The sequence below is a fragment of the Maniola jurtina genome, chromosome 17 (genome assembly GCF_905333055.1).
Source record: "Maniola jurtina chromosome 17, ilManJurt1.1, whole genome shotgun sequence".
NCBI classification, from domain to species: Eukaryota; Metazoa; Arthropoda; class Insecta; order Lepidoptera; family Nymphalidae; genus Maniola; species Maniola jurtina.
Window position 1 is genome coordinate 8,521,830 of NC_060045.1, and position 26,622 is coordinate 8,548,451.

Consider the following 26,622-nt stretch of genomic DNA (forward strand, 5'->3'; position numbering starts at 1 on the left):
ATATTTTAAATGTTTATCCATTAAAATTAGTTGTATGCAGTTACAAAATATAAGTAGTATTGACTGGAACGTTACAATTAGATTGTTATCCGCTAAATAGTTTTAATACCAGCCTACGAGACATTGAAAAGGCACGATCGGTCCAATTACTTCCACTATCAGTCGATAGCCTTCGAGGCCAGCTTAAGATATGAAATGGGAGCGAACAACCAATTTTATTACGCGGTTACGATCAATAATAACAGCAAACACCAGTCGTATGTATCCATTAAAGTCCAATGATTGATCATTTCATGTACTTTAATGTTAAAACGAGGGTCACAGTAGGCGCTAAAATTGATCGCTTACGCTTTTATCTTAACTTCTATTACTTTAGCCTTCGATTGCTTTAGTGCCGGCTGACCAATGCCAGCTAGACAATGGATAGTCTACCGTGGACGTTGGTACATGAACATGAATGCTGACAATGCCCTAGAAAATGCGACCGCGGCTTGCTAATTATTCTATAACTATGTCTTTCATATCACCAATTAATCAATTTACCTTGTATAGACAAAAAATTATAACAACTGCAAATGATTGCATGACTGCCAGTTTTTTGCAACAAGTAATGTAATGTTATCTACGCTATAGACATCTGCGACATGGAGTCAGTGATAGATATTTTTCTATTGGTGTTGCTGAAGGTCAGCCTCAGCGTCTATACACATGTATCAAACCCGACTGACTGACTGATTGATTGACTTATCTATCAACCCACAACTCAACCTACAGGACGGATCGGGTTTCAGAGGGGTCTCTGGGATCTCAGGGGGGTGAATTTTAAAGACCGCATAACTTTGAAACCGAATATTCTAACAGAAATCTGGAAAACCACAGGCACAGATATTAGTTTCTAGAATATCTCTGTAAAACATGGACTTTGGTTGTTTAATATTAAAATGAAATTGGAACTACGATTGTATGGAGTAAGTGACGGAGAGAGCCCTGTTAAAGGCATGCAGGTAGCTATTATGACGTAGACGTCCGCTAAGAAATAATTTTTGAAAATTCAACCTCTAAGGGGGTGAAATAGGGATTTAATATTTGAGTAGTCCACGCGGATGAATTCGTGGATATAAGCACATTTTCCGATCAGTCTATAACACACACTTTTACTTAGATGTTGCTTAACCAGAAGCAAGTTTTCATGAACCGCACAAACGACTATTAACATACGTGTTTATGTGTTGGGATTGCGTGTAAGCGTCTTTACTTTTAAGTCAAGCGTACAAAAACACCAGTTTCGACCTTGGTTTCACTTTCGAACGTTATTATCATCAATTTACTTTGAACGGTTACTCTTACGGTACTTACATGTGGAAAGTATAAAGCTATGGCATAATCTCGTCTGGATATGTAATTGTTGTTATTGTGTTGTGTTGGTTGTGCGTACCTACGATTTTATAGTAAGTAATCTCTCAGTGCGTTGTGTTCCGCTTTCCTGAGCGTTGGGACTCCTTTCCTTTAATCACATAATTGTAAAGGTTTCTTGGAAAAATAACGCGAGGGGTTCTGAGATCCTTTCGCATTTCTTGCTTGTTGATATTTATAGTCATCACTCATCAATATCGGATTAAATTAAAAAAAAAAATGCAGGGGATACCTCGAGTTGCTTATTTGCATAAACGCAATATCGATCAACACCGCGCTCTGGTGAATTATACGACACACCTCTAATACGGCATTTGCCATTTACCTATGTCAAAAATAAATTGTTTCTCAGTGATTATCAAATAGAGGGTCTTCCAAATACGTAAAACCGAACGTCTTTTGTTAGTTTTAAGCGTACTAACAATTTTAAACTATCGATTAAACTTAAAAGCACGTCAAATTATTGTAACGTCACATGCCAGTATTTCATAGAATAGAAGCTCGCGTATATAGCGCGTGTTTTGACGTTTGATAAAAAGATACTGATTTGACTAGTTGTCAGACACCGGATTGAATACCAACGAACTTCTGACTGAAAGCTCCGAATGAGTAAAAAAGAGACATAGGTACAGCCGTTACTTACTACAACAATAAACAATAATTGTATTTATGTGTCGTCGACATTCCATCTACACGCACGAAACGGTTCGCGTCTTCATTCCTAATACGCATGGCTAAGGTTTGGAATACTCTTCCGCGATCAGTGTTTCCTACTAATTACAATCCGGGTATCTTTAAAACAAGAGTGAATAGGCACCTTCTAGGTAAACGCGTCCCATCTTAGACCACATCATCACTTTCCATCAGGTGTGATTGTGGTCAAGCGCTTACCTATATTGAATAAAAAAAAATATCACTCATAATGATATAAAATCTAAGAGTTGTCTATTATGAGGACAATAGCTATGATAATACGATAAGACAGGGTTTATTGCACACGATATGAATAGGAAATTTATCGATATTACTTGTCGATGTTAAAGTTTTATTGTCCACGTGTAGAATTTTAAAAGGTACCTACTTAGTCTATATTGGAATTCTATGAAAACAATGCATGGGAATAAATTGTGTGCCTACTAGACTTTCTAAGAAATGGGTATCAACCACCGCATAATAATAATTCTAAAGCAACATTTTGCAAAACCAATTGCTTGCTCTAGGATGACTGTATCTTAAGAACCTGTTATGGGAATCGTCATATTCGTCGTTTATACCAATAGGCGACCATTGTTAGATATTACACAAGATGCTAGTGTATTAGTGGTAGTAGCAAGGTGCAAGTGCAGTAGCACAACGTCATTCCTTTCATCACTGAATCTGTGCTAATATTTCCTCACACTCAGGTTTCACGGAATACCTGCTAAAAAAAAAACAAAATTAAAAAACCCCCGACATATTTTTATTAGAATTTGGGCTGGACACTAATTTGTATTGGTCGGGTAGTAATAACCGGTCTAATAAGAAAACTAGAAAAGAGCCTATAACTTTCAAACGGCTGAACCGATTTTCTTAGATTATAGCTAAGAACACTCTCGATCAAGCCACCTTACAAACAAAAAAAACTAATTTAAAATCGGTTCATTTGTTTAGGAGCTACGATGCCACAGATAGATACACAAACACACAGATACACACGTCAAACTTATAACACCCCTCTTTTTGGGTCGGGGTTACAAAACGTGTGACACGATTTTTAGATTCACGCTGTATCTTGAATAGTTCCTGAGCCAACGAATTTTAGCGGTTAATAATAAATAAATGAACCTCCAAAGCTAAATGACCGAATCTAACAAATATTATGCTAAAGCCCTTTCAAATACCGACCTTAGTTTGGGTGACTATTGCTCTAGACCTGTTTCTTTGTGCACTGAATATCTAACTAGTTCAGACAAAGATAACGTGAGTCAAATAGTTTTTAAACATTCTAGTAGGACACCTTTTGTGTCTTAGTAACAAGTGGTTGTACAAATGTGTAGTAGGTACTTAATACAAAAATTACTTTTTATTCTTTGTCTAAAATATTTTGGAGTCTGATATTTTTCTTACAGATTGTCTAGTTAGTTCAACATCACGAATAGCCCTTCATAAAACTGTTAACCAAAACGCATTTTTTATCAATCATGATGCCTAAATGAACATACCTACCGCAATAATTGAATGAACAAGTGTAAATTAAAAATTTATAACACCCCCGACAAGTGAAGTAACTAGAAAAGAGCTGATACCTTTCAAACGGCTGAACCGATTTTCTTGGAGTATAGTTAAGAACACTCTCGATCAAGCCACCTTTCAAACAAAAAAAAAAAACTAAATTAAAATCGGTTCATTAGTTTAGGAGCTACGATGCCACAGACAGATACACAGATACACACGTCATACTTATGACATCCCTCTTTTTGGATCGGGGGTTAAAAATTACCAAATTAGTAATCATGTAGAAATCAGAAATGGCATTGATCAGAAAATCAAAAGCTAGGTCGTGGTAAAGTTTAATATTCGACTTTGAAATTTTTTAACACTAGAAACGTCTCATCACAATTCCCAGATTTAGTCATAATCTTTTTATTATGCTTAACGCTGACACTAGATACAAATCTTGGGTAATCTTAAAAGGTCATATACGTAATCTCAAGGATAACTATTTTCACACAAATGTGATGCAGTTAAAGCAACCGAAAGGTTTTATAAAGTTTTAAGAAACTAATCCTTACACTTTGTACTGCGCTTTGTACACTTATGGTGGAGTGGACTAGAAACTAGGAAAACTTAAGCTTTGCTATTCAAAGAGGACATAGCGCCATCATATTGTTGGGTACCATGTCCATAGGTGATCATTGATTGGATGACGTATATATTTTTATAAATATTTTTGAAGTACCTACCTAGGTTTTTTGGTAACACAAAATGTCATAAATACTAAGATAAGAAATGATATCGAAATTAGATTCATCTTGAGTCTTGACTTATGTTACTCGAACCATGTATATTTTAGAGTTTATAGTTCTTAGATCATTCAACGTAGGTAAGTTTAGTCAAGAATTTTAAGTAACACAATTTTAATAATACAAGATATAAATCTTTAAAAATATTTATGTTTATCTAATACAAGATACAAATCTTTGAAAATCTTTATGTTTATCTACAGGCTAATCCCAATAAATTAGATTTTTTTGTTGCTAGACAGGTAGAGTTTAATTTTAATGTTATTTTTAGAAGAGACTCTAAGATGTGTAGGAACTTATATTTATACTTATATTACATATAATAAATTAAATTACATAAATGACATTTGTAGGCTATCTTAGAAATACAAATTCCATTAAATAGAGGATTGTTTCTAATTTTAACCGCCAGGATATGGAATGCCTTTCCAGCATCAGTTTTCCCCTCCACTAGAGGTAGATACCTTCAAGTCAAGAGTGAATCTGACTAGGCATCTTCTAGGGAAGCGCAATGCACTTAGACTGTCTGATTGCAGACAAGTTCTAGTCTATAAAAAAAAACTGCACTAAAACCGCGAACTGCTGGTAGATAGCGATAAGTAGATGTAGTAAAATTGTTTTTCTGTCACTTGGTGTATTTAACATTGTACCTCTACCTACTATATTTATATTTTATGAACTCAGATTTTTTTTCTCTTTCGTTTAATATTCCAATGGATACAATAGCAAATAAAATTTTTGGAGACCCCTACTTTTTTGAGTATAACATCCGTCAGATCAATTTTTTTCGCATAAAATGTAGCCTATATAACCCGGACCATAATAACGAATTGATTGACACCTGATTCATCAAAATCGGCCCAGTAATTTAGGCGCTACAGTGGAACACACAGAATCTGATACAAACATACATACAAACAAACATACGCATAGACTGCTAAAATCATAACCCTTCCTTTTGGCTTTGCCGTAGTCGAGTAAAAAGAAGAGAAGTCATACAATGAAATTTGAAAATCTATGTATGTGTAGTAGGCATACTAATTTCAGTTAAGTATATAAATTGAGTTACTTGCACAGTAATTTAAATTGACATTTTCCTTCTTCACAATTTATGTAATGGTTAGTGAATTTTAACGAGATGCTTTACAGGAAATCATTGTTGAGTACGACGAATTGGAATTCTAACTAATGTTATTTGTAGGAGTACAAGGAATTTATTGACTTCATCTTTTTGTTTCAAAATTGTATTCAACAATTTGATATTTATCGTACCCAAAGCCTCTAGTAGAGACAAGCTGACTGTAAAAGATAAACCAATATTATGTATGTATGCATGTATTTATTATTTATATAATAACATTTTTATTTCTTGTTTTCGTCCCCTTTTACCCTTTCTCACTAGTCGTTTTATTTTCGTAGACGTAGACATGCGCTAAAAAAGGATTATTGAAAATTCAGCCCCTAAGGAAGTAAAACAGGGGTTGGAAATTTGTGTAGTCAACGCGAACTAAGTCGCGGGAATAAGCTAGTTCATACTAATATCCATACCAATCTTACAAATGCGAAAGTGTGTCTGTCTGTCTGTCTGCTACCTTTTCACGGCCCAAGAGTTTAACCGATTCTGACGAAATTTGGTACAGAGTTAGCTTATATCCCGGGGACGGACATAGGCTACTTTTTATCCCGGAAAATCAAAGAGTTCCCTCGGGATTCCCAAAAACCCATTCGCCTAACTGATTTGTATGAAAGGTACCGAGGTAGTTCGCGTCCTTGTCATTGAAATAGGCAACTTTTTATCCCGGAAAATCAAACAGTTCCCATGGGGTTTTAAAAAACCTAAAGCCACGCGGATGAAGTCGCGGGCATCCTCTAGTACAGCTAATAAATAAATCCAAAAACTAGCAACTCTAGTGAATAATTGTCAGACATCCTAAACAAGATCTATGCTCTTTCGTAACGTGTGACCCGAATTTGAGGCGCCCAGTGACGAAATATTTTCAGCGAACGTCTGCAAGGTGTCGCATCATTTAGAAACACCTATTAGTTATCCGCTAGATTTCTATGATCTACTTATGATGCCTAGATTGCAGATTTCTAGCGCTTACTAAATCTTTCGTAAGGACTTAATTAGATTTAAATGTTAGATCATCTAACGTCATAACTTTTTGGCATTTTATGATTTAATTTTATTTTAGAACTAGCCGATGCCCGCGACTTCGCCCGCGTGGAATCAGGTTTTTGAAATCCCGTGGGAATTCTTTGATTTTCTGGGATAAAAAGTAGCCTATGTGCTAATCCAGGATATTATCTATCTCCATTCTAAATTTCAGCCAAATCCGTCCAGTAGTTTTTGCGTGAAGGAGTAACAAACATACACACACACACACACACACACACACACATACAAACTTTCGCCTTTATAATATTAGTGTGATAACAAAACCTAACCTAACCTAATGTTGCGCTTTCCGGTGCGAGATTGGCAGAAAGCACCTTAGGACCCCAACGTCCAGTTAAAGCTATAATACCTAATTAATAGCATACGCCCGCGACTTCGTCCGCGTGGATTACACAAATTTCAAACCCCTATTTTATCCCCTAAAGTTGATTTCAAACTACGCAATATAGTATATAATAAGTAAATATCGCTCACCCTACTTTTAAATGTAGATACCGTACTTTTATATGTAATAATATAACATCTAAGTGTGAACAGTGACATTTAAAAGTAGGGTAAGCGATATTTATATATTATATTTTATTTCCGTAGTTTAAAGGCAACTTTAGGGGTTGAATCACACTAATATTATAAAGGCGAAAGTTTGTATGTGTGTGTGTGTGTGTGTGTGTGTGTGTGTGTGAGCAGTGCGTTTCTAGATCAGTCAGTCAGTCAGTCAGCTTTTCCTTTTATATATTTTAGATTATTTGAATGGTTTCAGATTCTGGTCAGACCGCGGTGACGCCTCTGCAAGGTCCCATATTGCTGCGCAATGGGAGCGTGCCCGTCGTGCCCTTAACTTCCTACCCCACGGTCAACAACGGCTCTTTTTACCAAATACCAGTAAGCACATAGTTTCCTTAATTTTTAAGTAAGTTACTATAATAAAATTTTATACGCAAGAATTTACGTCAGTATGTTTATTTTTTAATTCTACACAGCATGGTACGGGAACGCTAAATCGTTTGGCGGCACGACTTTGCCAGTAGAGTGGTAACTAGCCACGGCCGAAGTCCATCACTAGACCACATAAGAGAAAATTTAAAAATTACTAGCCGATGCCCGCGACTTCGTCCGCGTGGATTTAGGTTTTTCTAAATCCCGTGGGAACTTTGATTTTCCGGGATAAAAAGTAGCATGTTATGTGCTAATCCAGGATATTATCTATCTCCATTCCAAATTTTAGCCAAGTCTAGTAGTTTTTGCGTGAAGGAGTAACAAACATACACACACATATACATAGAAGTAAATATTTATTTTTTATTTTATTTAATAGGAAGCCAACGGTATACAAAGAAAAATAATTATGACGACTTATATAAACTTAGGACTATCAATGTATACTCACTTACAGGCTAACTCAACATGCTTAATCTACAACTTCTAAATAGTAAAACTTAACCTAAGACATTCTTTGCATAAATTCTATAATAATTAAATTAACTACTCAAAAAGCCAAAAGTACAATAATATTATAATAAATATTATAAAAAATATATAAATATTAGTGTGAAGTGTGATTAAATTCCAAATTTCCCCTGCCGGGGATCGAACCTGGGACCTTCCACTAATAAGACCACGGCGCTCACCACTACGCCGGGGAAGTTAAAACTTAACTCGTGTATCCTTTTTTGCTCCTTCATAATAATAATACCAGTTAAATATATCGCTTCCTGATATTATAAACAAGTGTTTATCATAACTCCTTGTCAACGTGTCTGCTTTATGCTTATCAATTGCGAGTTTATTATCACGGCAGTGATACGGTCCAATTCTACTAAAAACTTTACCGATAACATACATTTGTAGTTTATAATATAAACTGTCTTTATAATATTATGTATAATTTATATTATAATATAAACTTTATACTTACCTGTAATATAAATTATACATAATATATAAGGACAAAAAGAATACGTTTTGGAAGTTGCTTGGTTAGGTATAGATTATAGAGATCCGTGCTCAGTAGTGTGATGGGTTGATAATGATGGATGGTGGGTGGCTGCAAATATACCTAATGATTTTCCGAGATAAAAAGTAGCCTATGTCCTTCCCCGGAATGTATTCCAAGTCTGTACCAAATTTCATTAAAATCGGTTCAGTGGTTGGGCCGTGAAAGCGTAGCAGACAGACAGACAGACACACTTTCGAATTTATAATATTAGTATGGATAGTAAGATCATGTTCGTGATACCGTCTTACAGAGAATCGAAAAATCCACAGAGTTCTGAAAAGCGTTGAAACGAGAAAGCTCGAAGAAGATTCGCTAACTCACTAACATTATCGATGCTAACATTGAATGTTAGCCAGTGACTTCATTTGACATTTGCTTCTACACATGGAGTTCTAACCATAGATATGTAGTTCTAACTACATAGCATCTACATAGCTGCTTCAGAATAGAATAGAATAGAATAGATTTTTATTCAAATAAACTTTTACAAGTGCTTTTGAATCGTCAAATAATTTACCACTGGTTCGGAATGCCGTTCCTACCCGAGTGATAATAAAAAAAATCATAGCAAACCTTCAATGGATTAAAAATAATATGCAGATGAGTTCGATGGCTATCATTCAGTGTTATAGTAGAGTCAGGCTAGATAAAAATAGAAAATAATTTTAAAATCATACGTAGGTAGGTGCATTCATGAATATATAGGCATCCTAGGATTACTCATATAGTAAGTGACTACCTACCTACAGTTTGAATGACCTAATGATAAAACGTCTACAATTTTTATGACTTTATTCTGTAAAGTACAAGTAAACTGGTCGGTGGTTTCATACAACTTATCACTTTTGCATCATAATAAATTCCTGTACGTATGAGCATAGTATAGAAATTAGTGTCATTTTAAATGTTACAGCTGTCACAAGGTTGACACTTTGACGTGACTACCGGCATAATAGTTTAAGGCTGAGATCTATAGAGTGCACTTAGACTTTGCACCACTGTTAAAATGAGACAGGGTTATGCCGCTGGCATAAATCTGTCTCGTTTTAACTAAAACTTATGTCTAAGCAAAGTCAAATTGCGCTCTACTTATAAACAACCTAAGAGTCTCTACGCTCGAAAGTTGACATATAAATATGCTAAATATAATGCTTAAAAAACCGGCCAAGTGCGAGTCGGACTCGCGTACCGAGGGTTCCGTACCCGGGTATTTTTTTCGTCATTTTGCAAGATAAATCAAAAACTATTATGCATAAAAATAAATAAAAATCTGTTTTAGAATGTGCAGGGAAAGCCCTTTCATATGTTACCCCACTTGGTATAATTATCTAACTTTGAAAATTTGAACACAAATGCTATCGCCCACGTCGCTTTTGCAGCGATAAGCAGCAAAAAAGGTCGCGATATTGTAGCAATGTCCGTGCCCGTGTCTAAATGCAAATAGGACTACTAAAAATGTATCGATACATAGCCGCGCATTCAAAATGCGCATTATCAATAATTAAAAAAAAAACCGACTGCCCTGCCATACTATGTAGTTTCAAAAAATTATATATAATATTATAGCCAGTATCACTCAGGATGATGTAAGGATTCTAACCCCATACATCCCAATCTGTTAAGGCATTTAGAAGTTATGGTAGAATATTACACTCCTTTTTTGCGCAGACATGTAGAAAGTCGTCGTGGGCGCTGGCCCTTAGTAAATCTCTACAACATAAAGACAAAAGACGGCTCACCTCAAAGCTAAATAGCAAACAATCTTTCATTCATTATACAATTGGATTTATACGCTGCAATCTTGCCTATTGTAGTTAGTGTCTACCTTAAATGGGCATCCTATCTTGTTACTTGCACATTACCTACACAAGTACATAACATAATTTATTACACCATAATACACAGTTAATATTATATCATTAGCACTTATATTAACGTAATTATGCTATGGCTTCTAAGGCCATGAACGCGAAAAAGTGATAATAACCTAGTGGTTTAAACGGCGGCCTCCATGTCGGGGGTCCCGGGTTCTATCCTGGACCTCAAACTTTCGGAGTCATATGCGTTTTAAGCAAATAGGTCTCACTTGCTTCCGTTAATGTGAAGGAAAACATCGTGAAGAAATCAGCATGCTTGATGAGAGTTCTCCATAATGTTCTTAAAGGAGTGTGAAGTCTGCTAATCCTAATCTAGTAATCTTGGCCAGTATAGTAGACTACGGCCAAGCCCTGATCATTGTCAGAGGAGACCCTAGGCCTCTAATAAAAACCTAATGAAAAACGGCATCAATCATTATTACAAACTCAATTGTTGTGATTGGCTCAATCCATATTCTTGTTGCAACAAGGTATTGTAGCCAATAGTGAGCGAGCGTCAACCAATCAGAGGTGATTGCTATCTTGACATTGTAGCTGTCATTTTACCGCAAACGAGCACCAGGACTCAGTAGTGATTACACTGCACTGTGGTTTTACTCTACACATTGATTGAGTGCCGTCTATTATCTCTAAAGGCTTAAGGAAAACCATGCTATAAGAATTATGTCGCATCACTATTAACAGAGGGGCAGGTCAGTACGGAGGTAGGTATAATATAAAAAGAGGACGTATGCTTTAAAACGTTACTTTGTAAACTAACCTTAGTAAGTTAATTACATAGGTAGTCAATTTTATCGTTATTAAACAAGTCGATATTTTGTGTTTACTTTGATTTTGGGTTCCGTAACCGAAGGGTTCCAACGGGACCCTATAGGCTATAACTAAGCCTCCACTGTCCATCCGTCCGCCCGTCTGTCTGTCAGCGGGCTGTATCTCGTGAACCGTAATAGTTAGAGAGTTGAAATTTTCATAGAACGTGTATTTCTATTGTCGCTAAGACAAATTTTTGAAGAGGACGTTACCAATTTTGAAAGTCCTTGAGTAGAGACCGCGTTTAAGCAAGCGTAGTGTGGGATGCCTTCCAGCATGATGGACCGCCGATATAAAGCGGCTGGCGGGAAGTGGCTCGATGAGGAAGGCTGAGGACCGGGTGTGGTGGCGCTCTATAGGGAAGGCCTATGTCCAACAGTGGACGTCCACAGTGATGATCGTACCAATTTTAGAAGTGTGCCAGCTAATTACAATGAGGTACCTATAATGCCATAGCAAACTTGCAGTTTCAAACTACTAAATGCGGAACATTTGAGCGTACTAGTTAAAGACCTTGTAACTAGAATTAAATTAATGAAAGGAACCGGCACGAGCGGACGGAGGGGAGCCTTAAGATGTGGATAGATTCAAAGCGCGACAGAAATGTTTCTTAGAAGTTGCATTAACTGTATTAAAGCGAACCGATACGTATTATCAAATGATTTTTCGGGACGAAAAGTAGTGTGAGTGGAGGACCTGGAGAGTAACATAACACTCTACAAGTTTTCAACAATAACCGCAATAACCATGCAAAAATTCAATCAATTGTCTGATTGAGATGAGAATTTAGCAGATAATGTGTATAGATGACATTAAAACACCCAGCTGGACAGTGGGCACGCACAAAGTGCGAGGAACACGTCACCAACGTCTGACACTACTAAAAGCTATGTAAATTAAAAATTTATAACACCCCCGACAAGTGAAGGTTACAGTAACTAGAAAAGAGCTGATAACTTTCAAACGGCTGAACCGATTTTCTTGGATTATAGCTAAAACACTCTCGATCAAGCCACCTTTCAAATAAAAAGAACTAAATTAAAATCGCTTCATTAGTTTAGGAGCTACGATGCCACAGACAGATACACAGATACACACGTCAAACTTATAACCCCTCTTTTTGGGTCGGGGGTTAAAAATAAGAAGAAAAATAAGTCCCCAACGTCGCTTCTAGCAGTTGTAACTTGGAATACAAGAACTTGTACGAAGGTTAATAGAATTTGTTAGCTTTAAATGTAGATGAAGAAAGGTGTAGGCTGACGCTGCCGTTGCGCTTTGAATCTGGCCAGGCCTTAAATCAAATCAAGAGCAGATTGTTCATACCAGTTCGCCACATAGAGCGCCGCCCAATAAACAATATTAGTATTGCGCCGGCGCAGAAACCGGCAGGAAACGTCCGTTCGACCGACGACCACGCGTTTTGCAGCTTCCTTTTATACCTCACGACATTTTACGGAAAGAAATAGGCATTAAACTAAATAGTACCTAACTTACCTACTTATACAGTTGTGCTAGAGTGAACTAGAGTGAGGAAACTCTCGGTTTGATCCATCAACTGTCAATTATTAGGCTACGGCTGACGAGAAATTAAAGAAAAATAGTTTTTTCATAGCCTACCAAGCGTCAAATATAGGTAACATTCATTAGACGCCTGCCAGTGATGTCGAAGCTTCGAGGGCTTCGAGGTTTTGTTACAAGTTCCATAACTATCGTGAACCTGTGATTATGCTGAGCGGAAAACGTTTTTCGAGTTGTGCCACACGTGACAACTATAATAATTCCGGTGCTTCTTTCTTCTACTTGAGGCATTTTGGCTTAAGAGGGCTCTCTCCGTCACTCGTTTCCACTCGTTTCATACAATCGTAGTTCCAATTTCATTTGAATACTAAGCAACCAAAGTCCATGAAATTTTGCAGACATATTCTAGAAACTAATATCTATGTCTGTGGTTTTCCAGATTTCTGTTAAAATATTCGGTTTCAAAGTTACGCGGTGTTAAAATTTTCATACAAATCTTGGAGCCCCTGTAATTTTAAAACTACATATTTTTAGAAAAATCTAAAACACCACAGACACAGACATTAGTTTCTAGAATATGTCTGCAAAATTTCATGGACTTTGGTTGCTTAGTATTCAAATGAAATTGGAACTACGATTGTATGAAACGAGTGGAAACGAGTGACGGAGAGAGCCCTGTTAAATGCTCAAACGGGGTCGGGATAACCAACCCTTAAATATCTCCCTATAACATGTTATGTGGGGCACAATTTACAAAAAAAAGTCTTTCTTTCTTCTTCTATCTTACGAAATATCGTTACAGTCTCGTAGCGTCTTCCGAGACAGTAGGTAGCTGTCCATGGTAGCATAGTGCCTTAGTCACAGGCGTGGGCGAAAGATAAAGAATACAAAACGATTTATGAGTCTATTAATCTAACTAATCCAGTAACCTTATAAATATAACAAGTTTTTTAGGTTCCGTACTTCAAAAGGGAAACGGAACCCTTATCACTTCGTTGTCTGCCTGTCTGTCGTATCTGTCAAGAAAAAGGAATTAGGTAAAATCTATAGATAGGCAGGTAAGTACTTCCCGTTGACCTAGAATCATTAAATTTTGCAGGTAGGTCTTATATATTTAGGTCTTATAGCATAGCACAAGTAAAGAAAAAATCTGAAAACCAGGACTTTATGGTTACATCACAAAAAAATTATCAAAATGTGTTCATAAACAAATAATTAGTTCATTTAAATCATATATGGATGGCGCTGGCCGTCCACTTAAACGACCGTCCGTAACATCAAAGTGTTATATCTTCTAATGGTACGGAACCATAGATATGTATACGGAACCCTTCCCTTGACCGGTTTTTTGGTGCTGTGAAACAGAGTCAACGGGCTATTGTGACTGCAATAACAAATCTACTTACCATTGCAATTAATATCCTATTTAGATTTTTGGGTAAAGCTAGAATTATTTGTAAAATAATGATTAAAACTTAGAATAGAAGGAAGAACATTTTGGATGAGCTGTTAATTCATTTTTGAGTTTGTCTATTCTATTCTATTCTACAATAAGAATATACACCCCAAGGTGGCTGTTATAGGGTGGATAAAAGCAATAAGCGCCCGTGTTGTCCTCTATCGGGCAGCGCGCAGCGTGGGCACTTTATAAGGCAGACGTGAGCGATTAATAAGATCTAAGACCATTGATATAACATGCCCATATTCGACTGTTATAACAGAGCGTTCACCTTGCCTTGTACAAAGCCAAACAGCTAACCTTTTGTAAATAAGCTTGTATCAAGATTTATCATCAGTTCGCGATGCACGACATTTTTTCGCAAAACCTTGAACTATATACGCGACTAATCGAAAGCCTTAATATTTGGATGTACTGAAAATATAACTTGCCAATTTTGAGAGACAATGACAATTTTTCCTAATAACTGAGAATTATTAGGAAAAATTTAATATCCGTGAATAGCTAGGTTAGTTTTGCCGCTGATTAGGCTAAGCGTATGCTGACACGCGGCTGGCGTAGGATAGCACGTACAGATTTTGCAGGGCAGGGCAACCAGACGGCAGTATGCTGTGACGCAGCTGAGTGACACTGACTCGTTCAAATTAGTACAAAAAAAAAATAGTCTGAGTCGACGTGCACGCGTCGCGCAGAAATCTGTGCCGGCACTGCAACGCGACGCAGGACAGCACTACATGTCTGCGTCGCACATGCCTGCGCCGCCGCCTTAGTAAAAAACACCGCCACCGTAGCGTACGTAGTTGTCAGTAGCAGTACATCCATTGCATTATAAAATTTGCTCTACCCTGCACTGCTCTGAATTATGTCGCAGTGCATGTCAGCATACGTACAGTCCGACAAGCTCTTTTGGCACTTGATGAGGGCGCTGTTTTAGCTTTATGGCCACAACGAACTATCAACAAGTGCACTTCTCAAGAGGCGGCTTTAGTTCCAATTTTGGCCACGCGCCAAAAGAGCCTTGTCGGACTGTAGACTGCATGGTCGTAACCGGAAAGGGCGTTTGAGGATTCAAACCACCCCTCTCTCTTATGCGGCATTTTTTTATTTGTCGCCACTTTTCACTCATCTTTTAAATAGAATAATTAATTAAAATAAACAAAAATCTTAATAATTAATTAACTTAATGAAACTGCTTTACTAACGTAAAACTTAATGAAGTAATAAAGTCATTAAAATATCATGAACTAATAAGGAAGACTGCTAATTAAAATGCTTAACAACACTCATCATAGTACCGACTAGCAAGTCACAACAATCTTATTTGCATGCCCACGCGCCTTAACAAATCCTTCGCATATTAATTAGTGTGTTCTGCACGCTTTCTCTACTAAAAGACCTTTGATGATTCAAAAGTTTTCAGTAAATTGAATTACAAAGGCACCTACCTACTTACGAAAATAGTTATAAGATCATGTAAGTATAAGATTAGTGATTGTAGTAGATACATTTAAGTGTTAACTTTATTAATGTTCAAAGTAGGTTCTTAGTTTCTTTTTCGAAAATATCTATTTCTCTGCATTGTACCTACTTATACTTTATCGTACTTATTAATATTGCTATTTAGATATTTATAACTTTCTTATCTTACGAATGAATTATATTTCGAGCACAGTTACACAAAATGCAAGTCCAAATTAATTTATAACACCCCCGACAAGTGCAGTTACAGTAACTAGAAAAGAGCTGATAACTTTCAAACGGCTGAACCGATTTTTTTGGATTATAGCTAAGAACACTCTCGATCAAGCCACCTTTCAAACAAAAAAACTAAATTAAAATCGGTTCATTAGTTTAGGAGCTACGATGCCACAGATAGATACACAGATACACACGTCAAACTTATAGCAACCCCTCTTTTTGGGTCGGGGGTCAAAAACTTGATGAATTAGACAGAATTTTATTACAAGACCTCTTGTTGAGTTGAAGTTATACGTAAATTCAATGTAAACGAACCCATTTCGCACGTGAGTCACTAGACTACCAGTTACCACGTTTTTAAGAGCACCTACGTCCTACGTGGTCTGAATTGAAGCATTACGTATTAGATTGTAATTTATAGCTTGCGAAAATATACCATATTTTACCATATTAAATGTCAGAGTGGCGTGTTAGATTCGTAGGCAGCTGCAGGCTTTGTTTTAAGTACTTCGAAGATTTTGATATCGCGGTCTGCATATCAAATAACTAAATTATTATAAATAAATAGGTATCTACCTTCCTCTAGGCGTCGTATGGGTACTTACATATTAGGTCTTTAAGAATCCTGTGAGAACTCTGATTTTTCCTGGATAAAAAGTAGGCTATGTCTTTCCCTGGGATGTAAGCTAACTCTGAACCAAACATCAAAATCGGTTCGATAGTTGGGCGGTGAAAAGCTAGCAGACAGACAGACAGACACACTTTCACATTTATAATATTATAAGTATGGATTCAGTAGTAATGGACATACAATTCATTTTATAATATTCATAATACTATGCATATATTATGTATACCTACCTACCTAAGCATTAGCGCCACATAGATGAGTCGAGAGGAGTATAGCACCTATCGAGGCTTTTTGCTCACAAATGTTATGTAAATATATTTAAGCAAGCAAGGTTATTGACACACTTGCGTCCAACATACGGAGAATTCGTTTTAAATTGCTAAATAATGAACGCTTACTAAATGAATGACTCGATCCAGTTCTCAACTTTATAATTGCATAATAGAAATAGCATCCTAAATCATTATAATATTATATTTGAAACTTTAATGTAAAACAATTTAATTTATTGGTCGATCGACATCGTTTTTATATTTTGGCTAAATACTCAATACCTACCCATCTTCTTCTCAGTTGCTCGCTCTTGACAGACCGGTCGTGGTCTTCATTGCCCACTAACGAGTGAGCGAAAAAAGGTGCTTAGAAGCCTTCCTCGTGCACTCGTGTAATGGAACAACCACCGCCGCCTTCACTTGATCGGGCCATCTCAAGAGCAAGGTTTTCGAAAAACCTAAATCCACGCGGGCGAAGTCGCGGGCATCGGCTAGTATTATAAAGGCGAAAGTTTGTATGTGTGTGCATGTTTGTTACTCCTTCACGCAAAAACTACTCGACGGATTAGGCTGAAATTTAGAATGGAGATAGATTATACCCTGGATTAGCACATAGGCTACTTTTTATCCCGGAAAATCAAAGAGTTCCCACGGGAATTTTAAAAAACATACATCCACGCGAACGAAGTCGCGGGCATCAGCTAGTAATAAATACCATGTGTTCAAAGTTGCGCTCTACTATAGGTTGTATAACTTAATACTTAACTATTACAATATAGAGACTTAATCCATCCATACTAATATTATTAATGCGTTTGCTTTCTGACCGACAGAAAGACCGATTTGGAGTTTCCACGGCATTTTTAAAGGTTAATCTATTTAAACATTTTGGCGTTTGGTACAGTGGTCAGAGATAGCTTACAACCCGAAGACGAACACAGGTTTTTATCCCGAAAAATCAAGGAGTTTCCATGGAATTTAAAAAAAACTAAATCCACGCGGTCGCTATCGCGGGAATGTTGTATTAATTTGTGATTCTTTATTCTTTCTAAGTACTTATTTATACTTGTTATTCTCTTAAAAATAATTTAATCTTGGTATGCAAGGGTGTTTCGTCCATCTGGATATTATATGAGTATAAAATGTTTTCGTATTCACAGAATGTTTCGAGTGCTTTGGCATTGTAATTCTCAACACTCTAGCGTTTCCTTCACATTGTCTGATTTCTCGTGTGATAAGACCGCAAGTCTGTGTATGAATGCATGGATTCGTGTCATACCTATTATTTGAACTGCAATGAACCTTGTCTTCATCGAACGAAGTTACCAGAAAAGTATTTCTCCTTAAAAAAATATTTTTTAGTTTTTTTCGCCGTCTTTGGTATTTTTTTTTAGCATAGTTTATATCCCGAGGACAGATAGAGGCTACTTTTTGCCCCACAAAATCACCACGGGATATTTTCTAAAACGAGGACGAGTTCGCGGCATCATCTGTTTTCTACAGAGATAATCCCAGAAACATCCCAGAAAATGAAAGAGTTCCCACGGAATTTCTAAAAAATTTAAGTCTACGTGGACCAAGTCGACAGCATCATCTATTTTAACCCCCGACCCAAAAAGAGGGTGTTATAAGTTTGACGTATGTATCTGTGTATCTGTCTGTAGCATCGAAGCTCCTAAACTAAGGAACCGATTTTAATTTAGTTTTTTTTTGTTTGAAAGGTGACTTGGTCGAGAGTGTTCTTAGCTATAATCCAAGAAAATCGGTTCTGCCGTTTGAAAGTTATCAGCTCTTTTCTAGTTACTGTAACCTTCACTTGTCGGGGGTGTTATAAATTTTCAATTTACACTTGTCTAGAGAAATAGCTTGCATCCCGGAAAATCGTATAGTTCCCATGGGACTTTTTAAAATCCTGCATCTACGCGGACTAAGTTGCCGGTATCACCTAGTTTTAAATCAATAAGTATAGTAATAGTATTTACAACATAGTTAATGATTGACAGCCAGTTGTACGGGGAAGCGTCACGGTAACTAATATCACCGGATGCATCTTAGGATCTCGAGTCACTATGTAGGTATAACAATGGCGCAGGCGCAGCGCGAATAGCGTCTTTTTTCGCAAGCCGCTTACCGCTGTGTTATTATTCGTTATAAAATTCGTTTATGTATTTAGCACACTCTGAGGAGTGGACGTGTTAATTAAAAAATTGAATCCGGTAGCGTTATGGATATTATTCGCGGTTTTTGTTATAACAATGTGAGTGATTTTATTTTTTTATATATATTTTGTAGGATTTTATGACTTTTTCTAGCTTGCTTCTTATGTAGAGTTATAATAATGATTGTTGTCTACCTATTTACTCTGCCTTAGCGACTGCCTGGGAGAATAAGACTTAGCAGACGAACATAGTCTACCTAATATACCTATTATTTGATATCTAATATATTTTTTGTAGCAAAGTGCTTAAGTAAACTACTTATATCAAGGAATATGTTACTCATACTCATATTTTGCAGTATCCACTATCCAGGTATAGTACGCGACAGGTTGAGATGGCAATCGGGGTATGAGGCGGGGGGGGGGGGGGGCGCCCCGCACACCCGCACGTCACTCGCGCTCAACCGCAGCGTGATAGAACGGGGGAGGTGCGGGTGTGCGGGGCGCCCCCACCCCGATTGCCATCTCAACCTGTCGCGCACTATAGCTGATATAGGTACTTAAACTTTTTATAGACTAAACAATGATATGTTTCTCACACGGATTTTACGTTATAAGAGACTACAAAATCTCGGAGTTAATGGTGCGTACTCGTACCTCGCACATATTATGACAGGATGATGAACGCTAAAAATTATTTATTAGCTAGGGAGTACGTACATACCTTACTATATACCCATATAATGACCTTATTACTATACCTAGGTATAGTCAGGTCGTTGGTTGATAAAAAAATTAGCACCACCGATTTTAATTTGAGGGCAGATGTTTTGCGCCTCACAAGCATTCGCCACTTCTCAGCTGGCCGATAGTCTAATATCGTGCAAGGGACGGCCCGTAGCAGACGTAATTTGGTCGATTCATGGCATTTGAAGATCTTCCTCGCCCTCTGGTACGCTCCCCCAAAAACGTCACTTCGTGAGACCACGACCACTGTCAAGTGTCACGACAAAGAAGAATTTAATTTCGTAAGGCTTGCTTATGGATTGTTGCGTGAATGAAATATCATGAACGAACTAGAGCTTTTTAAGCTTGGAGCTCGAGAAGGTCCATTCTTTAAAACTAGTGTTTCGACGCCGGAATTTTATCAATGTTGATATGTAACATCTTAGGTACTAACCCTTAAAACCAGGTAGAGCGGGTGCAGGGTCTGAACGCCACTGCCACCTGAAGAACCCTGCTTTATTTTAATTTGAGATGCATCTGTTGTAAAGTTCCATTCCCGGCAGGAACTTTATAATTTCTAAATTTCTGGTCTGGTCTGGTGGGAGGCTTCGGCCGTGGCTAGTTACCACCCTACCGGCGAAGTCGTGCCGCCAAGCGATTTAGCGTTTCGGTATGATGCCGTGTAGAAACCAAAGGGGTATGGGTTTAATAAATACAGCCATACCCCTTCCAAGTTAGCCCGCTTCCATCTTAGACTGCATCATCACTTACCACCAGGTGAGATTGCAGTCAAGGACTAACTTGAATCTGAATAAAACTGAAATAAATAAAATGAAGTTACTAAAACAAAGTAAAAATCTAACGTAGAGCTAGATAAACAGATTAAAAAAAACACGTTAATCACGTGATGAAGACACGCCAAGGAAAAGTGACAGAGACGTTTGTGGGCGTAAATTGGTAGAGGTGGGCAGCTTTTATCTGTCGCGTGCTTTGATTGTGAAGGCTCAGACGTGTTGACAAGGACACACTATGATTTAGGTATGATAGATTTAAACCTCTATGAACTCAAGTATACCTAGTTATTTTCCCGAAGTTTTAGATCCTTCTTATCACATTAATATTATAAAGGCGAAAGTTTGTATGTGTGTGTGTGTGTGTGTGTGTGTGTATGTTTGTTACTCCTTCACGCAAAAACTACTGGACGGATTTGGCTGAAATTCAGAATGGAGATAGATAATATCCTGGATTAGCACATAGGCTACTTTTTATCCCGGAAAACCAAAGATTTCCCACGGGATTTTGAAAAACCTAAATCCACGCGGACAAAGTCGCGGGCGTCAGCTAGTATGTTAATAAAATAAACTTGGGTCCATCCATTTCCCTAGCTTTTGTTGGCAACAACTCGTTCTCACGTTCGGTGTTGCTTGGTGTTGGTGGTTATGCTGTGGTCGTGACGTCAGAGCCCCCTCCATCGAGACGAAAAAGATGGCGCTAGGGCGAGGACGTGGCGTGGAACGACAAGTTTCAGTTGCTGTTTGCGCTCCAACCGATTTACATTGCATTATACGGGTTGAATTTACTATCTGAGACTTTAATTGTTTACATCAGAAGTGTGTAGTAACTTACGCTTTGAGGAAAAATCGGTCGAAACGCAAACGTACTTTTCCACCTAGAGGTCTTCATGTGCCAGGACACCGTCGGCCGCGATGGAAACGTAATAAGGTATCTCGTAAAGATACCGAAACTGTGAGTACTTTGAATAATTATTAAAGATTAAGTGAATATGGTTTAAATTACTAAATCGTATTCTCAAACTTTTGTATAGTCAGGTGAGATAATTCGTTACTAAACTAAGTTGAAGGTATCAGCTAAAAGTCTGGCACAATTTAATATTGCGTACAGTCTATAAGTGGTCCTCGTGGGAATAGTGATCGGTAAACGAAATTGTCTTTTAGTTCCAAATTCAAAGGAATATGTTTTAAAATGGTTAATTTTTAGTTTGTTCGAATTTTATTTTGGAACTAAATGTTAAATTCACGTTTGTCTCAACTTTTTTTTCGAACAAAATATTATTTAAATTATAGTAGAATCAGTAATATACGTCCTTAGAAGATAATAATTTAAAAACGTGTGACGATTGAGCTTGTTATTTACATAGAAGTTTTTATAATAAAAATATTAAACATGTGGGTAGTATACGTGACGAACAAGTTAAAATAGTATAGTGGTAGTGGTAAAAGTAATCGAAGAATGTCTTAGGTTAGTCAAACTTCACAAGTGAAATGTTAGCTCAGATATAAATCATGATAACCAATCCCGAACTCGTATACTGAAATGAAATGAAATTTATTTATTTGCTGAATATCAGTTGTTGAGTTCAAAATTATAACTAAGCAGCGACCTTCATATTCTACTTCATAAGCATGCAAATATTTAATACTCATCAGGAATAATCCGTACAAATAATCCTGATGAGACCAAAAAGTGAATTAATTTCTATGGTAACATGTCTCTTAATTAAATGTCAATATTAATATTATAATAATAAGTTATTATATTAATTGTAAGTAAATGTTACATAATATATGGGGTTAAAAAGTGTATATTTTTGATACATGTCACGAGGCGTTTATAGATACCGGAAGTAGTTGTCCGCGCATATCAAAATCGTTAGTAAAGGGATTTCAGTTTAAAAACATTTATTTATCAATAAAGAGCATAACAGTCCTTTTAGATATCAGGAATTACTGCTATTTACATTTACAATGGTAGGTACTTACGCACATGATATCAAGTATCCGTTTTAGTACTTCATATTATCTACATTGAATAATTGTGTGGGTAAGTAATAACATCCATACGTTTACAATACTAGTTTTTAGGGAAGTTTACGTAATTGTTCTTCTTTTAAAGCATAATTGGGAGTGTATCTATCCTGTTATTATTTTCCTGATAGGAATACAAGTTTGAAGCGCGTACGAGTGACTTATATTTAGAATTTTCGTATCTTTATAGAGGTAATTCTTTATTCTTTCTTTATTTGCATTCATGTCTTACATCATAAATAAAAAAATATCATAATATTACAACATGAAACCCCGTTGGGGCGTTGCAAAGTAAAACATATGTAATAATCAAAGGTAATATTACAATTCTTATGAAATATGAAATATGAATAGCAAAAATTATGAATTAATTATATGGTCATTAAATAAAAATAAAATAAAAAGGTCACATATAAATAAAGACTATGGGAGTTTTCAAATTATGTCCTATTATAATTAATCAGACTTTAAAAAAAAAAAGTACTTACAAATAAAAAGTGGTTAACAAAGTTATTACAATCTTCTTATATCGTATTATCGTATTATTGAGGTATATTCATTCAATAGTTCATGCACACTGTAGTAACATTTTTGGATTAGCCATTTTTTTTAGTTTTGTTTAAATATTGTTTCTTTTGTTTCACCTATTATTATTGCTATACAGGTTATTTAAATCAGTAAATATTTAAAAAAGAGCCTTTGTTGCAGTTTTAAATAAGTACTGTACAGGTTCACCTTAGTGCTACCTAAGTAAATAATTAATTAGATAGATAATAACTTTAAATTATTACAGTAAAGATTATTTACATATGAAGTTTTAGTTTTATTTTTTTATATTCTGCGTGCTCATCGACATAGGCATCCCCTTTTCGATATAATATTCAATATACAATAGAATAGAATAGAATAGACTAGACTAGAATAGAATATGATATAATATAAAAGAATAGAATATAATATAATAATTCAAGTAAACTTTTACAAATGCTTTTGAATCGTCAAAATAATTTACCATGCATTACAATATGATGTTTGACTAGAGCGTTATAATATTAGGGCGTACTTTTGGCATACAAGATGAATAATTTTACGTAAGGTTTCTATTTAAAGATAAAGCTGAATTTTTTTGTTGATACAAGGGTTTTTAGCAGAATTACAAAAAGGTAATAAAAAAAAAATGTGTTAACATTCCTTTTGATTCAATTGCGTTAAGTGAATTTATTTTTACGTTATAGGTATGTACCTATTGGGTACTAGGGAGTAATAACTTGCTTGGACGGAATGTAACAGAGTGATCCAATTTGGTTTATCCCCGAGAAAAGTAATGTAATAGTAGTAGACTCGTATACACATTGACCTCTGAAAGCATTTTAGCTATTTTTTGTACATCCAAACAGAGAACCGTTTTGTATACATGTATAAGTCAATTAGATTGAACTAGAACGAAGGTAAAAGGATTGTACATTATATTTTAATAAAATAGACACAGACAGACTAGTAACGATGAAAGTAATATTTCTCTTCAGAGTTAGAACTATTGCCTGTAGTCTGTTCAATTCAAAAGTTTTGTTGCATCTGTTGGGTACCTGCTTCAAAAACAAATAATAATTACGGATTGTGGTGTGTATAATATGATAATGAAGCTTTATTTAGTTTGTAAAGTTATAGTATATCATTAATAATGCAAATTAGAATAATATTTTAAAAAAAATAACTATGATTTATGTTGGTAGTTAATACCTAATATTACAAATTTGGGTAAAAGCTTCACATTTGCGTTGAACAAAGAAATATTCTTGTCCGGATAGCTAAGTGGGTATTATTAACTTGAGAAATTCTCATTAAAAAGATTACAATAAGAGGGTAGACAAATGCAACATTTTTATGCTCTCAGCTGCAATTCTGTGCTATAATCAGGACGGGCCGAAAATAATAAAGAGTGACAGTAAGAGTATATTGTGCGAATAGAAATATTAAATAGCATACAGTGGCAGTAGATGAATTCCCTGCGCGAATGGACAGATGAATGAGTTAAAAAGAAAGTCTTGGTTTTGGCAGTGGCATGCATCGGTGTCGCTCATAATCCATGACTCTCTGTTTATCATTTTTAATTAGCCTAATAATTATTTGAGATAGCGTAATTTAATATTTGCATATATGGAATATGAAATACCAATTATTATTATTGTTTGATACTAGAGTAATTCATGAATTAAAATAGTTTGTGGGTTATAAGATTATATTTGGTGACCAACCCTTGTAAGTAATAATGCAGTGAACTAGTGAAATCATTAATATAACTGCAGTTAAGATATTGATTAGTTTAAAAAGTGATAGTTTTAGTATGATAATAATTATTTAAAGTTAACTTTGATAGCACCGGCTTTACAATCAAATGATCCGTTTATAATAATAAAGCATTGATAGTTAAAATAAAATGGATGAGATCAAATATGATTCTTATGAGATCAAATCACTTGTATTATGGTGAACTAGGCACCGGTGATCCCTTGCGTGGATGCGCGGTAGATAAAGATAGTGTGGTGATTGCATACGTGGATGAATAGTGTCGGAGCACTGTGTGGGTGCACGATGCTATGGCATTGAGTATGTGTTCAGAATTTAGTAAAGAATTTTGAGATTTAGTAAAGAGGTATGATCTGATTTTAATCGTGAGTGCTAATGCATTGCTTCTTTAAAGAATATTCATGGAGTATTAAAAACCGTGTTGGCAAGGCTACCCTGTGTATTATGTTGAGTAATCTATTTAAAATTAAGTATGTATAGCAACATAATTGATACAGCGAGCCGTGATAAAATTTTGGAAGATTAATTAGTTGGAATATTGCACCATGGATATAAGATATCACACTGGGATACGAAGCTTGAACTTTGATAAAATATTCGAAAGATAATTGGGAATATTGTACCATGAATATAAAATATCACATTGGAATACGATGCTTAAACTTGAAGGCGAACTTGGTACGCTTAAGTGAGTGAAATGCTCTTTAAGTGCAAGTGGTCTTCAAGTGATCTTCTACGATGCTTGACCTTGATGGCGAACTTGGTACGCTTAAGTGAGTGAAATGCTCTTTAAGTGCAAGTGGTCTTCAAGTGGTCTTTTATAATGCTTGGAGCTTGAAGGTGAACTTGGTACACTTAAGTGAGCGAAATGTTCTTTAAGTGCAAGTGGTCTTCAAGTGGTCTTCACCAACTTGGTACGCTTAAGTGAGCGAAATATTCTTTAAGTGCAAGTGGTCTTGACCAACTTGCTGCATTTAAGTGAGCGAAACGCTCTTTAAGTGCAGTTGGTTTTCAACTACGACAAATCTGGTCCCCTAAGTGTGGCAAAGTCCCTTTAGATGCGGTTGTTTTGTTCTTTAAATTGAAAGCTGTTGTTGTGATGAGTGATAACGAATGGACAATATTCCTGGATCTTACGAGTACATAGTGGAGGTATCTTGTTAAGTTGCGAGCTGTCGTATGATTGTTAAGTGATAAGTGACAATGAATGGGCAATATTCCTTAGGAAGTTAGGAAGGATCCTTACAAGTAGGTAATGTGAATCAGGTGTTAACGGTTGTTTATTTTGCAGTAATTTTATCCCGACTCGTGGGGTGCCCGGGGCGGGCACCATGCAGCATGGCCGTGTTGGCAACAACTCGTTCTCACGTTCGGTGTTGCTTGGTGTTGGTGGTTATGCTGTGGTCGTGACGTCAGAGCCCCCTCCATCGAGACGAAAAAGATGGCGCTAGGGCGAGGACGTGGCGTGGAACGACAAGTTTCAGTTGCTGTTTGCGCTCCAACCGATTTACATTGCATTATACGGGTTGAATTTACTATCTGAGACTTTAATTGTTTACACTTTCTTTACTTTAATATTAATTTAGTGAGTGATAACTGAAGAGACTTATAATAATAGGTGCTACTCGGTACCTACCTACTAAATAGCTAGATACCTATTACCAGTTATATAAAACGACCTAACCTTTTTTTGACACGGACGTAAGGTCTGAATTCCCGCTCTAGGTTAGCTTAGAGCGGAGCGTGCAGCT

General features: G+C 36.3%; 1 protein-coding gene across 1 annotated transcript in view; it reads left to right on the top strand.

Moving 5' to 3' along the window:
- The window catches only part of LOC123873692 (protein spaetzle 3), a 54,161-nt gene that overhangs the window by 19,647 nt on the left and 7,892 nt on the right, over positions 1 to 26,622 (top strand). Inside the window, exon 3 of the mRNA XM_045918673.1 lies at positions 7,355 to 7,476. Coding sequence (XP_045774629.1) covers positions 7,355 to 7,476 — 122 coding nt within the window. The remainder of the gene's footprint in view (positions 1 to 7,354; positions 7,477 to 26,622) is intronic.